Here is an 18,043-nt window from a genome sequence, read left to right on the forward strand (position 1 = left end):
TTTTAAAAATCAAGGCATGCGATTTGGATTTCCATTTGATACATGGCCTTGATGCACAAAGTGCATAATACTGAAGATGAGGAAAACAAAGGGCTGTTTATCCCCATCTCTAAACAGAAGCCAAGCTGAATGTTATCACACTGGTAGCCAGGCCATTTTTACTTTGGGCTATTAGGTATCACTTGCAACACCTAGAAACCGGAACTATTGCATTGGAGTACAGATAGGAAGGAATGACATATGAGGAGGGATATAGATTAGGAGTTTACCGGTATCCTGGCAGTAACACTCCCAGGATAAGGGCAAACAGTAATACTGTTAATGGCACTTGTTTGCCGGTACTAACGACAGATTACAAGTGCCAGTTTAAATGGTAAATCGCCATTCCATGGAGTCCCATAGGACTCCATGGGGGTTTTTGCCTGTATTACCGGAAGCTGTATTACCGTGCTGGTAATACCAGCAGTTTTTTGCCGATAGGGGTCAAATTTACTTCCAGCTCTTAGCTGGAGGTAAGTCCTCCATCCCTACCAGAAAACCTGTAGTTTACCAGTTCAGTAAAGAGTTGGTAAACGTTATTATCATCAACAAGAGTCTATAGGTGCTGGTTGGTTATGTGCCCACCCATTGGCTACTCATGGCTATACTAATCACCATGGTCATTCCCACCCATTCCTGCCTCTGCCCACCCAAAACACCCCTTCATGGGAACGCTTTGAGCTTGCTTTAATCAAGCCTTACCATCAGGCTTTGAATTCAAATTGACTGCCAGTGTTTGTTCAAAGCAGTCTTCTGAGAGTGAATGACTTAAATGTAGTTGGAATCAGCTACTGGTGTAATATAAATGTCTTACCAGGCATGCATTCAGCCACTCGATTTATAAGCACTCAACGTGTCCTTCACTGAAGTCCTATTAAAAAACAAGCATTGGCAAAGCCACTGCATTAATGGCGTGTGTTTTTAGCTTTTGCTAGGCACTGCTATTAGATGCCCAGGTACTCGCACCATTTTGCATCTGCTACCAACAATGGGTACAACAGATGTGCCTGGCAAGTGCATTTCCCATGCCTACACAAAAGCCCAAACTGTTGGCATTGCCAATGCTTGTTCTCATTTGCAAGTTTTGCCAGGAAATGGAAACTCTATGGTCTGATGTTTCTTCTGTTCTTTGAACTTTAAATGTATATAATGCTTACATCTTGCCCTGAGGTAAATACTTGAATGCCCCTTTATAATGCTCTGTTAAAAGGCTGCCCTGTTATAATCAGTAAATGCAAATGCAACATCTGATGATTTTAATTAATGTTTACCTGTGTTTTAGTTCAAATCAATATTGCTTCATTCGATGATGTATAAACACATTGCGTTGCACACAGTGAATGAGTGTCTTTTTTGTTTATCTCTGTGGGTAATCTTTCGTGCTATGAAGTGAAAATAAAGTGAAATCTGATTAAGAAGCTGGGTATAAGTCCTAGATGTATAAATACTAGCAAACTCATTGAAGATACTCAAGGGAGTGTTAAAAAAAAACTGTATCTTTCCAAGCAATGCACACCTACAGAGACATCCCACAGAAATGCCTCATCTGAGAAACCATAGACACACGTTTCACCAAGACGGATACCAGTCTCTATATGCATCAACCTAAAGATCAACCAAATGTCCCTGGACTAAATAGCCATGAGCCCCCAACTCCTCTCATGAAACATTTTAGGTCAGAATGCCAGGGTGACAAACCAAAGGTAAGGTGGTCAACCATAACCAGTTCTTTTGAGGAGAGGGCAACCCACTTCCTATTCTATCACCCAGAAGACCTTTACTCTCTGGCCTATAAGGGAGTGCCTGGGGGTTCAATGATGATTCCCTTAAATAACAAGCAGCTGCTCTTCTGCCTTAAGATCCATACAATGGCACACCCCATGCCGGGCCATGTTAGTTAATTTTGTTAGCCTCCTCCTGAAATGGGATCACAGCACTTAAAACGCCATGCAGACTGCACAATCTGAGTCGCGTAGCTTGTAGGGCCAGGAATTGTGTGGCAAACTTGACTATTAAAGTCTTTAAATGTTTTATTTCCCCAATGGTGGGTTCTAACAGGCTGCTGGAGAATTCTGGTTATATTCAGGGTGGTGTATTATCTCCTTCATCCAGAATTGACCAGCAAGTCATTTTTTCAGCCACCAGGCGTTGATTAAATCATATCAATACAACGCATGGAAGAAGAACGTGAGGTCGAAACACGTGTCCTCGGTTTTTGTTCTGTTTGGATTAAATAGATGTCTTGAATGCTCATTTAACCACGCAATATGATTGTGCTTTATCTTAATTTGTGCACCCAGCATGTGGTCTGCAACCAGCCAATCTAAGAGGGCACATTCAATGTAAAGAGTTTGCATGCATGTGGGAAAGGAACAGTGTAATCAAAACATGTGACTCCCTCTACTTCCTGAAAGGGATGCTGCAGTGAAGAGGAAAGAGGAGGGATCCATAACTCACCATAAATAGCAGGCAGCTGCCCCTAGGCCATATGCTCCCAGGCCTAAACCCGGCTAAGGCCTTTCCTGTCCTCCTTAGTCTTAATGGGTGTCCCTACATCCTTAACATCCTGCCAGAATCCTTGCTATGCAAATTCTGCTTTCAGTTCAATGTAATAGGGTAAAACAAATTAAAGGGAATCTGACTAAAAAAGAACTATTCAATATATACCATTTATTTGTTTTTACATTTGTAAAGTGCACATAAGCCCTTAGGCATCTAGGCACTGTTTCTTGTATCAAGTTACATGTTTACTGAGGCAGTAGGCTTGAGACATCAGTATATGTTATTCCAATCAGAGAGTACATAGGTTATGCAGGGTTAAAGAAAAGTTATACAGAACATACGATTCCCCAGAGGTTGGTAAGACACAGGCTCAGAGGCTAGAGAGGGAGGCTGAATCAGTCAAACAATCAAGTTTTGAGGGCTTTTCAGAACATCCAATAGGATTGTTCCCCTCTAAGAGCAAGAGGGAGAGAGTTCCATTGTTTTGCCGCAATGACAGGGAAACTCGCCCCACCTGCTTTCTTACGTCTGAACCTCGGTTGAGCAAGTCTGTGGGTTTAAGGAGTTCGGGTAGGTCTAGAGGATTGGGTCTTGGTAATTTTCTAGACTAGGTAAAGAATGGGCCATTTTAGTGAGGCATCTAGGTGTGATCGAGAGTGTTTTAAAAGTGATTCTCTCTGAAATGGGGTGCCAGTGCACCGCTTTTCTGGATGCTGAAATGTGTTCTGATCTAGGCATGTTCAGGGCAGCCCATAGGGTATTGTTTTGAATGCTCTGAAGCTTATGAATATTGTGTCAGGACTTGCCAGTAAATAGCACATTACAGTATTTTACATTACATTCACTATTAAAAACACCCAAATTCCGATATCAGAAAAAGTGAAGACACTAGGAGTATATCTTCAAGCCTCCTTAGGTGCTGAAGCACACACAGTCTAAAGAAAAATTGTCAATACCACCAAATGCTACTGAAAAAAATCAGACCATTGCTAGACCAAAAAAACAGCACAACCATCGATAGAGCCACTATACTATCTAGATTAGATTATGGAAATTCCCTACTCTTAGGAGCAAATAGCAAATGTGTGAAGAAATGTCAAACAATCCAAAATAACGCCATCAGGACCATCACAGGAAGAACCTGGAGGGAACATATCACTGGAGAAAGGAAGGCCCTCCATTGGTTGGCTATGAAAGAAAGAATTACTTTTAAGTCTCTCACCATGGTTCATCGTTGCTTATACGGCAAAGCACCGGCCTACCTCAAGAAACAATTCAAGTGGTATGAGCCACCAAGGCGGCTGCAATCCTCCAACACAGGCCAATTGGAAACCACCATAACAAAAAAGCAGCACAGCCATGGCAAGGCTTTCCCGACACTAAGCATAAAAAAATGGAACAAACTTCCCACCTCACTGAAGATCGAATCCAACTAATATTCTTTTTCGGAACAAATTTAAAACAGTACTTTTCAACTAACTCCGGGTAACAGACCCGTTCGATCATGAGGTAATCGGTAATTCACACTCTGTCTAGTGTAATTCCACTATCTGTTGTCTTGTCTCTTTATCAGCGCTCTAATGCCCGCGGGCTTTTAGCACTATACAAACAAATAAATAAAAATAAAAATAGTAGTCGAGTCTTGCGCTGACTGCGCGTACGATGGTTAGACAGCTTTCGGTAGAGGAAGGGTCTGACAGCATTTAACAATTTGGTTGTATATGCCGCAGAAGAGGCAATAGCATTTTCTTGGGGAGACCTGGAGTGGGTCGAATCGAGGTAGAGCCCAATCGCTTTTGCTGCTGGTGAGACTGAAATCCTGGTTCAATCAATTTCAAAGGCTAGGTAATTAGGGTCAAGTTTTTTAAGAACAGTAGAAAGGCCTACAAGAAGGAGTTTGGTCTTTTCGTCGTTGAGATTTGCTATCCGGCTTTGGATAGTAGCATAGACTGAGCTGAAGGATTTGCATCGTTTGAGTAATTGCCAGAGAGTGGCAGTAGAATTTGTGTGTCGTCAGCATAGTTGGTATATTGGATGCCTTATGCCTTGTGCATCCAGGAGGTCGAAAGCAGTTATGTGAATATATTGTATAGTGTCTGTGAAATGCATGCACCTTGTGGGACACTGCAACTAATTGGAGCAGGAGGGACATTGGCATTCTTAGAGAAGACTTTCATTACTCGACACTCCACGAAGGAGACAATCCGGGATGCCGCTTCAGGTGAGAATGCAGCTATGAGGTGAGGGGGTTGTAGAGAATTTTATGGTCAACCAGGTCGAAGGCTGCAGAGAAGTCTAGGAGGAGAAGCAAGGCAGGTTTCCCATCATCCCTAATTTCATCAACATGGTTTTTTAGGTCTAGGACTGTTGTGATTGGGTGGTAGTTGTTGGGCAGTGCTGGATCGAGAGATTTATTTCAGTAGGGGGAGTACCCAAGCTTCTTTTAGGCTGCATGGCAGTAGGCCTGTCGAGAAGGAGAAGTTGATAAAGGTTTTGATGAAGGGTGGTAGGTTTCAGCATATTCTTTGATGAGGGTTGCAAGACAGAGGTCCCCTTTACATCTTGAGGGTTTCAAGCTCTGTAAGATATGTAGGGTTTCTTTCTCCGTGACGTTTTTGAATCAAAACAGTGGTGTGTCTGAGGGGTTCACGTTCGGGTCATATTCTGTGCTTCAAGGACAACTTTTTGGGCAAAGTTTTGTCATGTAGAGTGTCCATTTGTTACAGCATTGCATTCTGGATGCTAGAGCACCACATTGTGTCTATACTGAGTAATAAAGGAGGGGAGGATGGGGGCTTCCAGTTGCTTAAGGATATAGAATAATTCCCTTGTATCTGATTTGGCGTTCTTGAGTTGAAGGAGGTAGCTTTGGCTTGGTTAGAGAGATTAAAGAAAGTCTGCTTAGCAAGGTCTGTGAGGCTTTTCTTCCAGGTTGTTTCAGCTAGTTGTTTCCGGGTTTTGAGTTCTGCGATGTCCAGGGTGCACCAGGCAAGGGGCATATAGTGCACACAGCGAAGGTTAGGGTATTGTCATAGAGGTCCAAAGGAGTCTTAGGATCCAGGGTGTCAAGGCCTTCCCGTTTCAGTGCTTCTAGGAGGGGTAAGATGCAATCCTTAGTTAATTTGTGGGAGCTATGTGCAAGGGATGCTGGTAGTAGGACTGTAGGGTGCTTAGTCTTCAATTCCAGAGGGATAGTCCGACCAAGGGCAAGAGGAGTTTGACAAGACAGTGATAAGGCAATTCAGACCGGCTATGCAGTCCAGCATCTGCCCTTTGGCATGCGTACGAAGATTGACACATTGGTTTAATCCAAGGGAGCTCAGAGCTTTGGCCAGTGAGGTTGCCTGTATGTCAGAGGGATCCTTGAATCCTAAATTAAGGTCACCTAAGAAGATCACTTTCAATGACAATGTGATTCTGTCTCCTAAAGTGAGGAGGACTTACTCAAAGGTTAAGATAGGGCTGGGTGGGTCGTAGACAATGTGGATCGTGATAGTGATGGTAGCGGAGGCATTCATTTTCACCAATAGGAAGTCACAGTGTCTGTTGAGTAGGGTGTGACAGAGCCTGATGCCAAAGTGTTTTTTTGCTATTAATGCCACTCCACCTTCTCTGGTATTCAATCTGTCACTTCTAAAGATGGTGTAGCCTGGCGGGATGGCTAAGGACAATGCCGTGTCTGACGTTGGGTGTAGCTAGGTTTTGGTGACAGCGAGAGTGTCCATGTTCCCATCTATAAAGAGGTCATGGATGTCAAGCGCGTGGGCATGTAAGGAGCAAGTATTGATCAGGGCTAGATTGAGTGAAGTCCCTGCAGTTGCAGCAGATGTGATGTTAGTGCATTGGGAAGTGGGGCAGGGTGGGTATCATTGACAATGATATTACTCATTGTGTTTTTGCCATTATTATTGCCAATATGAGGGGTAGAAGCATTATTAACAGGGCACAAGGTTTTCTTGGCCGTAGCATATCTGACAACATGAGTCAAGCATGGGGTCTCATTAGCAATAACATTGCTGGCTTCAATTGTAAGGCATGGCATCTCATTAGTAACAACATTCCTAGCATCACTAGTGAGGTATGGGGTCTCCTTAGTAGCAACTTTACTGGAATCAATATTAAGACATGGGGTCTCAATATTAACAATATTACTGGCATCAATAGTAAGGTATTGAGTCTCATATAGTCACATCATTACTGGCATCAATAGGAAGGCATCGGGTCTCAATGGTAACAACATTACTGGCATCAATAGTAAGGCATGAGGTCTCAATAGTAACAACATTACTGGCATCAATAGTAAGGCATGGGGTCTCAATGGTAACGACTTTATTGCTGTCAATAATAAGACATGTGGTCTCAATAGTAACAATATTACTGGCATCAATAGTAAGGCATGGGGTCTCAATAGTCACATCATTACTGGCATCAATAGTAAGGCATGGGGTCTTAATGGTAGCAACATTACTGGCATCAATAGTAAGGCATTGGGACTCAATAGTAACAACATTACTGGCATCAATAGTAAGGCATGGGGTCTCAACAGTAACAGCATTACTGGTATGAGTAGTGGGACATGGAGTCTAGATAGCAGCAGCGCTCTTAGTATGCTAGTATGGCGTAGGATCTCACAAGCCACATCAATACAGGTGTCAATGGCATGGTGCAAAGTGTGACTGGTCACCTTTCTAGTAACTGTAGCAGTCGCAGCATATCCCTGGGGGTGAGCAGTACAGTTCGCCACAAATTCCCTGAGGTTGGCTATGATGGTGGTGTTCACGAAATGGTATACAGTGGCAGGTGGTGAGGGGGCTGGTGTAGTTCGGGTGCTATTGGTGCCAGTGTGCCTCTGATCAGTCCAGCTTGTGGCAGGGACTAGGCGGGTGTTCCTATGGCCTGAAAGAAGTGTGGTCCACTTGGTGCTAGATGGGTGGTCAAGTAGGAGCAAGGTGGAGCATTTGTTTGTAGGATGGCCGATTGGCAGGGGTAATGCTTGGCAGCGACTCTCTGCGTAGTTGTGTGTGCCTGTAATCAAAACGGCTGTTCCACCCGAGGAGGTCCAGTGAACTGGGAGCTGCCGGCGTGTTCTAGTGCCCAGGTGCCTGTTCCTTACATGAATCTTTTATGCTCATACTCCCGTGGCTTCGGACCGGCTCTGAAATACATGAGCTATCTTGCCATCACAATGTAATCACTTTATACACATGTGGGACATTTGCAATGGATACTTGGTCAAAAGACAGCGCCATCTTGGAGTGGAGTACCATTTACACCGCCACCAGTGTTCCCATATCGAAGAAGATGCAATCAATCTCCAATTCTGCATATAACAGAGCTGAAGACTAACATTAATTGATATTGCCCATGTGTCAGCGCTTGTGAGTCAGCTCTGCTGTGGAAGATAATGTCTATTCTGATCAGCCAGTTGGAGACTGATAAATGTCAGGACAGGAACTTGGATGACCAGGACTATTCTTTGATCTATTTGTGAGGGCAGGTAACATCCTCCACCAGAAAAAACAGCACAGCAGGCAGCTCACCTGGGTCCAGGTAACAAAGGAGCACAGCCATTCAAAAGGAGTTGCCCCATATCATAGTTCTGCATCTCTAAGGGGCCTTTGTTCTTCATAGGAAGGGAAGAAGCAGGATTAGAGTAGACAAGAGTGCTCTGGGCAATGCAAGGAGACTTCCACCATTTACTTTCTCTCTGTCTCTCTTTTTCCTGTCTTCTCCACTTCCTCTGCAGCAAAGCAAAAGAGTGGGCCATTTTACCCCTACTCATTGCTTTACTCCTACTGAGCAGAATCAAATTTGCCACAGCTGGGGTAAGTGGTCCTCTATGTGACCTCCTGGAGGAAGGGCCTAAACTGACAAAATAGGGGATATAATTATTGGTTAGTCAGCCTGTATGGGGAGGTACACTCATCTACATTACACTTGCTACTGTGGTGTTTTTTGAAACGGTGTGCTAGATGGGAATCCATTGTTTGTACTGTGTAAAGTGTCAGCCAATGGGCATGACAGAAAGAAAAGAGGATGCTATTTTGTCATTCTAGCAACAATCACAATAAAACAAACGTACATTTCACCATATTACCTTGTCCTAGAAAATGTGCTCCCTCTGCAAGCAAAGCAGGACATCCTTCCCAGCTCTGATGGGTGTTAATCTCTTCTTCAGCCTCTGGCCATTTTATAGGGTCCCAACCTTCATGAGGTTTGTCATTTTTCTTGATGTAGAGATCGCTCAGACAACCCACAAAACTTGTTGTGATTATTTGGGAGTCTCCTGTGAAATAAAAAGGATATGTTGAGACTAAATAAAACCACCCTTGTTTTGGGGAAACATGTTGTTACTGGTGAACTGTACAATACGTTTATTTTTCATGTTGCATATATATTTTGCAAACATTTTGCAATTTTCTTAAAGATACAGGTACATCACCAGCACGAAGCACCTGCAACATAAGCAAAGATAAGCTTTCCTCCAACCCGCAGTTCTGACTATTGGTCTTTCACTATAGCGCCATCAGCCCTGGTCTGCCATTGTGCAGTATTATCATAAAAATACACCAAACATATGGGCTCCATCCTCATTTGGTAGTGTTATAGACTGCCAACCCAAAGATGTAGTATGCCAACTATATTATTATTATTATTTCTTTTTTGTGTGTTGTGTCTGGTTTATTTTAAGTAACCCTTTTAAATTACAAAATATCTCCATTACAGTTCATAACCAAATCATTATTAATCATACATTGCTTTAAAACAAAACCAAATAGTTGTCTTCCTATCCTCCTTTTTTTAAAAACATATCCCATCCCTTTTAGGGGAAAGAATGCATTGGACAAACTTCATACCGGCTAGTACCAAGCTTACCTTTTCCCCTATTAGGGATATTTCCCACCATTTCCCAGCTGATAGTGATTTGGATTGATTGATGAAAACTCCCAAATAGCAGTACCTTATCTCCGTCAAAGCTCTGCATGTCACCATCAAATGGAGCAGTGTCCCAATAGCCCCTCCTTCTCCATAATGTCTACAAACTGTTTCTACTTCTCCCAATTGTTTCCTCCTCAGCTGAACCTCTCTTGTTGGCAGAATATAGAAGCGTGCTCTCATAAACAGATCCTGATAATGGGCCAAGGGGAATTTCTGCAAGTACCTGAGGATTTGGTTTAATGACTTCTTCCCATGATCTAGTCCCAGGGCTAGTTTATTATCCTTCCTAAATTCTTGAGTAAGGATCCAATCTCTCTCTTGCGATTTTCCTTTAGCTATCAACGGGTTCCCTGTCAACATTTCTAGCAAAATATCACTGTGTCTGTGCATAGCCACACATATCTCCTTCCAATTCCCAACCCAATTCTACCCCATTTTTTGCTCATCTCCTCTCAGAATTTGAAATGGGGGCATATTGTCACCAGGTAGACATTTTCTAAACAGTGATATTGTCTTCCATGTTACAATTGACTCCATAGATTGGAGCCCCAGCTCAAATCGAATGGCGTTACTGGCAGGGAGTTAGGGAGTCTTAAGAACGTTCACCAAAAATGGCCTTCTAAAAGGTTCCAGACTTTCCATGACAGGCTCAGCATACCTTCGGCCCTAAAGGTTATAATCTGAACAAACATTTTGTTTATACAATTTGATAACAGGGCACATTGAAAAGGTTCCATTTCTCCTGTGCAGTGCTCTTCCATGTGCCACTAGCTGTTTAGTCTTGGCCCAGAGATTCCTAAAATGAGCTTGATCATTGAGATTCCTATTTAACACCACTCCCAGGTATGTTGTTTTCAACGATATCTAAGCTCTCCCCTCCTATCTTCCATTGGTACGGGCACCTTTGCTGTCTTTGAGCTGACACCATCACTAAAACCTTAGCTATGTGGCATTTACTCTCAGTTGGTTTGCCTCCAAATACAATTGGAAGGCAGACAGCCTGTTCTGCAGCCCTACCTGCATTTGGTCAATAAAGACCAAATCGTACGCATATAGGAGCCAGGGCATCGGAATGCCATTGATTTCCAGGTGGAAAGCTAGGACAAACTTCTGAGAGTCTCTCAGATCAGCCATATATTGATTGAACAAGAGTTGGCCTAGCAAGCAACGTTGCTTTAGTCCCTTAAACGAAATAATTGTTGCTGAGAGGGCGCCCTGTGGCGATAGTCTCACCTGAATGGAGGTATCCATATATAGAATCCTGACCGCTTCCACCAGATCTTTTGGACATTTAGTTCCAATTAGTTTGTCACAGAGCCTGTCCCTGCTCCTCCCATCAAATGCTTGCCAAGGTCCATGAATGCTAGATAGATGTTTGACCTAATTTCCATGGATCACAGCTTCAGGAGTTTGAGCAGAAACAGGTTCCGATTGTACCAACCCCCTTCACAAATCCTGTGTGGCGAGAGTCAAGACAGTCTGCCTTTTGAGCCCATATGTTCATGTCTTGCAATAAAACTGTTGAGAACAGCTTTCGGAAAGAGTCAAGAAGGGCGATTAGGCGATAATTCTTAGGATCCACCCGGTCTCCCTTTATAAAAATTGGAACTATTACCACCTCTCTCCAAGTTCACAGGGTCTGTTTTGTAGCAAGGACCTGGGCAAAGACTCTTACTGCAAAATCAGTCCAAAACTCTGCATTTTCTTTTAGCATGGGGTTGGTCAAGTCATCAGGGCTTGCTGTTCTAGATGGGCCCAACCCTGAAATCATCATGCTGATGTCTTCCCACTCTATACTAATTTCCCAGTTTCCCCCCAAATCTCTGTGTTTATAAAGGGGATCGGACTCACTCATTTCAAATAGTTTAGTATAGAAATTAATCCACTAGTCCACTGGGACCTGACTGATCATGAGGGCCCGATCTAGACCACCACCATTATTCAACAAGGCCCATAGGTTTCTGGTGTTCTCTTTGCACACTGCTGTCAACATTTGCTCCACATCAAGCTGCAATCTTTTTACCCTAAGTGCTAGGAGCCAATTTCTGTATTGCTGCTTCCTTCTTTTAATCTGATTAGGCATGTCGGTGGATTTTCTTTTCTTCATTTTCTAATGTCTGCTTTTAGTTTTTTTCTTTGCCTCCCCACCTGTTTATTGGCGTCATGGAAAGTATGAAAGTCTGGACTTCTAAAAACTCCTGGCTTTTCCTTATAATCTCTCAGAATCCAACCATAGTCTACTCCACTCAGATAAACCGATATGTACTGTTCAAAACGGGCCATCATCTTCGGGATGTCGGACGATTTTATCCTGAGTCTATTCCGGCCCCCTGTTATCTCGACCAGATTAGCCATATTTTCACCCTGACAACCTCCCACCACTTCCCAACTCATTGCCATATAGTCATGATCGCTTGATGTCATCCTTATACCTGAAACTTTACAATTGAAGCAGCTATATCATCAGAGACAAAGCATACATCTAAGCACCACTTCTCCAGGTGAATGCCTGGGTAAATCCCTTCTTGTTTGCACCTTTAGCATAGTTAAATCATGGGACCCAGCTTCATTAAGCCACAGTAGCTCCTTTTCTCTCAACAATGCTTCAACCCTTACCTCACCCAAAACATCCATATAATGCAGATTAAAATCACCACATACAATTATCTGAGGGTTCTCTGCAGTCATACGAGCATCATCTATGAACAAAACAATAGAGCCCACAAAAGCACAATCAGATGGCTCAATCGGGCCCCAATACACATTCAAGAGGACAATAGCAGTTATTCATGACCATAGGGGGTGTCATTCCAATCTTATCATTTGGACATACAGAGAAGGATTTAGGGATGAGGTTACCGTTAAAGCCCTGCCCATTTTGACCAATGTCACCAGTCCCGAGATGGAACACCCTAGAGCTCCCTTTCCTGATTCATTCAGTAAGACAGAGTAGCCTTCACAAATAGGTTTAGCACTCAGGCAAGCCTCCTGGAGAGAGAGAAGGTCAAAATGATTCCGGCTCAAATTCGTCTTTTCAAAGAGGTCCAAAAATCCTCTGGTGTTTCAAGAGCCTAGCCGGAGAGTTTCATTCTTCTCCTTTTTCTGGACCTAAAGATTAAGCAGCCCCACCAATGCTACTGCCAGCCAGTCTCAGCTTTGGCAATATCCTCCATCCAGCAAAGGCTTCGGCCCGCCATATATCTGATACTTCCTAGCTACTTGATTTCCAATAGTGGCCATAAATGGATGCCAGGCATGTGCCTTGTTAGTTTCATCTTTAGAGTCTGCACCCCTCCAGCTCTTACCTTCTTCCAGACGGGGTTTCTGCCCCCCTACTGGCTTATATTCCCTTGCTGCTTGGTTTCCAAATTTAATCAAAAGTGGCTGGAAGGTCTGTGATTTTCTGAATTGACCTTCCGGATCAACAACCTTCAAACTGGTGGACACCAGAGCCCTCCTTAATCCTGAGATAATATTCTTTCATGCCGGGGTAAGGTGATCCGGGTTCCCTCATGAGTCAGTATAATTGCTTAATTCAAAGCCCAACGGAAGCATGTAATGACTGAGTTCCAGTATCGTTGATTTTATGGCCTTAGATGTCAAATGCAAGATCACCCAATCCGAACGTCTCTCATCCACAAACTGGATGACTTGATTGTCGTTTGTAGTGATTGTTCTTAATCTTGGAATTTAGTGTAGTAAGATTATCCCATTTCGACGATTTAGGATCAGATCATCATTTGCTGGAGTCAGGTGCTCCAGATATACTCGGTTGGATTCTCTCTTATCACTCGGTTCTGATCTCATCGAGACAAACATTGGTTTCTCTTCTTTCGATGCATCTCAATTCTTTCCCGCTTGTATTAGGCCTCTGGTTATCTTTGGCTGCCATTGGGCCCTTTGGTTCCACTTGTCAAATAGTCTCCTTTTGCTCAGCCCTTTGTCTTTTCCCAATGATTAACCTTTTTTTTCCCATAACCCTGAACTGGGGAATTTGCTCCTCACTGCTCGTTTCTTTCCCCACTCGATGGTCACCTGCCAAGGGCTTAGCGGACCATATATTTGAGATCTGCAGAACCTGCCACTCAATTTCTGCCAGGTCTGTGCTGCTTACATTTTTCCATTCCTTGGCTTCGTCCTCTTCTTGAATTATTTCTACCAGATCACTCAGACATGAGTCTGACATTGCTTCCGGCTCAGCAGTTCGACGTAAGCTCTGCTCATGGATTACTACTAATGGCACCGTGGAACCTTTGTTATTTGCAATGTGGAACTTTCTCCTGATACCTCCTTTTTTTGGCTGATCACATTTGGAGGTTGCAAAATTGGTGGGGACCTCCTCAAGTTTCTCATAAATTCCTGTTACCCGTTTGACTTTCGCTTTCTTCCTGTTTTCATATTTTTCATTTTTATTTCTTGCGGTGGGACTTTATTCTGGATTCCCTGACTCACCCCATCGAATCTGAGCTTTGGAATATAGAGAAAACATTTGCCTCTGGGGCAGTTATCCGGTTTTCTATGTCTTGGTGCCAGGTAGTGCCTTAGACTTCCATCCATATCCTTAAGTTGAACACCATTCCCTTCCTTTCTTCCACCATCAATGCTTGCACATGTTTCATTGTCTACACTTCTCCTCAGACCTTGCAGATCTTTAAAGTTGCTCTGCATCCATTTACAGTCTAAGAGTACAGCAGCCATTAGTGTTGACTTATTCAGCTCTTCTCTCCATGCTAGGTAACATGGGCGATTTTGCCAGTTTAGGGATGTTTCTGCTTCCTTATCAAGCCACTTGTGTACCTTTACTATGAAGCCCTCTAAGTAGCTCATCTTAGAGTGAGCCATTGCTACAAGGGTAGCCTGATCTTTCAAGGAATCATTGAGGGCTTCATATAATTTTCCAAAAGGAGCCAATGACATTGTGAGTGTTGCCATTAAGGTATTTTGTAGGTGGGCCAGATCTGTTGCAATATGGGCCCCTCCTTTCTGGCCTCAACAAGTCCTCTACATGTCTCCTTGCATCCATTGAAGCTGAAGATAGACTACTATCTGAATCAAAGGGGACCTTTGTTCTGTATCAGTCTCTGGTATTCAGTCCCATTACCACCAGCAGTCTCTCATTGAAGCAGAAGACCTCTCCTTTAGGGGTCTTTGCTGCCTCATTTGGACTCAACCAGGGGTCATTTCCAAATCTTTATTTTAGGCGTTTCTGATTTTCAATTCTTGATGTGCAATTTAGAATATCCTTTAACAGGCGGGCCACCAGCATCAGTGATTTGGATCCTTCCAGCCCCATCTTATTGTCTCTTGCTTCATTCTCCCAATCTCTTTCAGCAAGATCTTGTTGTATAGTCAAATTTCCAGCGGCCGATCCCAATGCTTCTATTGATGCTGCCATGGACATCGTGTCCGGTTGAGCCCCACTGGAATCTTCTTCCAAGCCCCCCTTTGTGAGTTCCTTCTCTGTACCAGTTGGAAGGATAGACAGTATTTATTTATTTATTTATTTATTTATTTATTTACATGTGTAAAGCGCACTGCAGCCTGAAGGCAGAGAGGCGTTGAAAGCGGTGCGTAAGAAGGCTTGATTAAGGGTTACAAAAAAGCCGCCCCATAAGAGTTCTTAGAATATACATACAGTGTTACAGATACATAGGTCCTAGGTAGCGGACAAAAAACAGGCACATTATTTGAAGAGACTAGTCTTGATGGCCTTGTGAAAGGCAGTGTGAGAGTCAAGTAGTCTGATGTGCGGTGGAAGGGAGTTCCAGAGGGTGGCTGCCATGGTCGGAAACTAGTGCCACCAGCACGCACTCTGCGGGTTTTTGGCACTGTTATCAAGTTGGACTAGGCAACTCTGGAGGGCCTGGAGGCACAGGGTTTAGAAAATCTCTGGACGAGATATTTAGGGGCCTGATCGTGAAGACATTTGTGTGTGAGGACAAGGGTTTTGAATAAGATTCTTTCCTTGACCGGTAGCCAGTGGACCTGATGCCTGAGGTCAGAGAGGTGGTCCCTATGTGATAGTCCAGTGGCGACCCCTAGGGCATTGTTTTGGACTAGTTGAAGTTTAACAAGGTTTTTTCCTGATGTCCCTATTAGAAGGGCATTGCAATAGTACAATCTTGAGCCAATGATTGCCTTGGCGATAGTTAGGCTATTCTGTTGGGAGAGGTACGGTCTGATTGCGTTGAGAAGTTTGGAGTAGTAGGCTGAGGAGGATGCAATGGCATTGACCTGCCTGTTCATGTTCAAGTTTGGATCCAAGTAGACACCCATGGTCTTGACCATTTGGGAGACAGGGATTGGAATGTTATCTATGGTGAAGGAGTTGTATTGCTTGTCCAGCTTGCCCAAGGTGGACGGGGAACCAATCAGCAGAAGCTCGGTTTTCTCTTCAGAAAGTTCTCCGCTTTGGCACGCAGCCACACCGAAACACTGCATCACTCTGATCGAAGCGGGACTGTTTTTAAACAGCCAGTAGCAGTCAAATTATAGAGATGGCAGAAATACTCCAGGCTGCACTATCCACTGCAACACTCTGCTCACTCCGCGTTCGCTACGTGAGGCGGGAGAGTTTTTAAACAGCCAGCAGCAGTCAAATTATAGAGATTGCAGAAAGCCTCTGGGCTCCACTCTCCACTGCAGCACTCTGCTCACTCCGTGTTCGCTACACGAATCTGGAGTGGTCTTAGCCAGCAGCAGTCAAATGATAGAGATGGCAGAAAGACTCCAGGCTCCCTCTCCACTGCAACACTCTGCTCACTCCTCCATATTAATTTATTTATTTTGATAATGTGCCACTTGCCCCTAGGCCTCAGGGAACACAGAGAACAAAGACAAGCCAAACAAAGCAAAAGCACCTGGGGCTGTCAGGAGGAAGAAATGGAACCGGGTGGAAGAATGTTTAACCTGGCCAATTGACTATTGCGCTACATAGTAATGAAGCAGATAATTGGCCATTGCCATGTATTTTATTTTATTGTTGGATGCATTTTCAGTCTGTGGCAGTGTCAGCTAAGTAGTGTGTCAGTGACAGCTGAGTGGTGCGTCAGTGATGGCTGAGTGGTGCGTTGTGTGCTGGGCGAGTGCTCAAGAGGATGGTGGCCAGCATGAGGATTACATTCTTTGCAGACCAAGCTTGCTTATTCCTTGCATTGAATGATAACTAGAAGCGTTACTACCAGGCAATCCCCATGGGACAGCCAAGTGGCCAATGCTTCACCCTCAAAGAGTCTAATAATAATTTTAAGAACATTGATGAGGCTAATACTACTTGCTGTTGATTGAAGTGACCCAAGTCTCCAAGTCCTAGAATACATTTGGTGGAGAAAAGTAAGCCCAGCAATCTGTCTCACAAGTACTAGAGTGGGGACAGATGAGCAGTGGTTAGCCACACCCGAGCTCCTTCTGCAAATATGCGTTTAGAGCCTTATCTTTGCATCTCCAATTGTATATGTGTTTGGTTAGTTTCCCATAATAAACAATGGGTAAAGTGCACTTCCAAAGGGGAAAACAATGAGGAACATTTTTTTTAAATAAATGTTGGTTAATAAGGGTCTACTTCACCAATGCCAAGTGTGCTCTACTCGATTATGCATGATATGCTTTCCGTACTTAATGTGCAGCATGTGTTTATTGGTGATTACTTAATTTGGGTCAAACCAGTTAATTGACCAGATTGCAAAAATAGATGCATCGATTTAAAATTTGGTATTTTGCAAAGAAAAATTCGATGAGAGGAATTCACCATCACCCCAGATGCTGTTCTAACATTTAGTCCACTGATGCAGACCCGAATGCTTAGATGCCTGTGAGGGGTCCACCTTGTGCAGTTATGTGCAGGTGCTTTAACCCTTGTTGAATGTCAAGAAGGCAACTTGCGATGACACAATAGACATTGACTTGCAGGGCTTGCTCAGTTGTGAATCTAAGATGTGTAGGGGGCACAATAGTGATGATGTGTGTTGATGAAATCGCTGTTTCATTCAATAAAAGGAGGGATCATTCCTGCTTGCAAGTGCAGTAGGCTTTATTCAAAATATGGATCAGATTCCTATTTTTTCTTTAAGCCCTTCATAACTTGTTTCCTGATCCTTATGCTTAATAAAATAAGACAGATGGCTTCTCCACTTGATTATGTGTAGTTATAATTTGTAGAGTGAATCTGGCTCTATTTCAGTAAAGTATGCATACAAATTCTATACAATGGGCCTCATTAGGAGTGTTGCGATAAAGCAACAATGGCACCGGTAGTGCTACCGGCGCGTTGTTGCCATGCTGCAACATTCTGAGTCTGCTCGCAGGTGCCGCTCTGGACGCCTGGAGCAGACGAAGATGGTAGCAACGGTACCGTTATGAACGGTACCGCTGCTACCATCCTCCCCATTCCCCTTGAGACCTATAGGGGCTCAAATGGGAATGGGGATGTTCCGGGTCCAGCGAAAGGGAATTACCGAGCCCTCCAAGTTCGGAATGGCCCGGTAAGTCCCCTTTTGCGGGACCCGGACACGGGTTTGGAGGTAACCATGCCTTTATTAAGGGCATGGCTACCTCCAAACTCGTA

General features: G+C 43.7%; 1 protein-coding gene across 1 annotated transcript in view; it reads right to left on the reverse strand.

Annotated features, from left to right (window-relative positions):
• The window catches only part of USH2A (usherin), a 4,817,015-nt gene that overhangs the window by 3,139,205 nt on the left and 1,659,767 nt on the right, over positions 1-18,043 (reverse strand). The window contains exon 25 of the mRNA XM_069608572.1: positions 8,639-8,827. Within this exon, the coding sequence (XP_069464673.1) occupies positions 8,639-8,827 (189 nt within the window). The remainder of the gene's footprint in view (positions 1-8,638; positions 8,828-18,043) is intronic.

The sequence above is a fragment of the Ambystoma mexicanum genome, chromosome 4q (assembly GCF_040938575.1).
Source record: "Ambystoma mexicanum isolate Mex_15411 chromosome 4q, UKY_AmexF1_1, whole genome shotgun sequence".
Taxonomy (NCBI): domain Eukaryota; kingdom Metazoa; phylum Chordata; class Amphibia; order Caudata; family Ambystomatidae; genus Ambystoma; species Ambystoma mexicanum.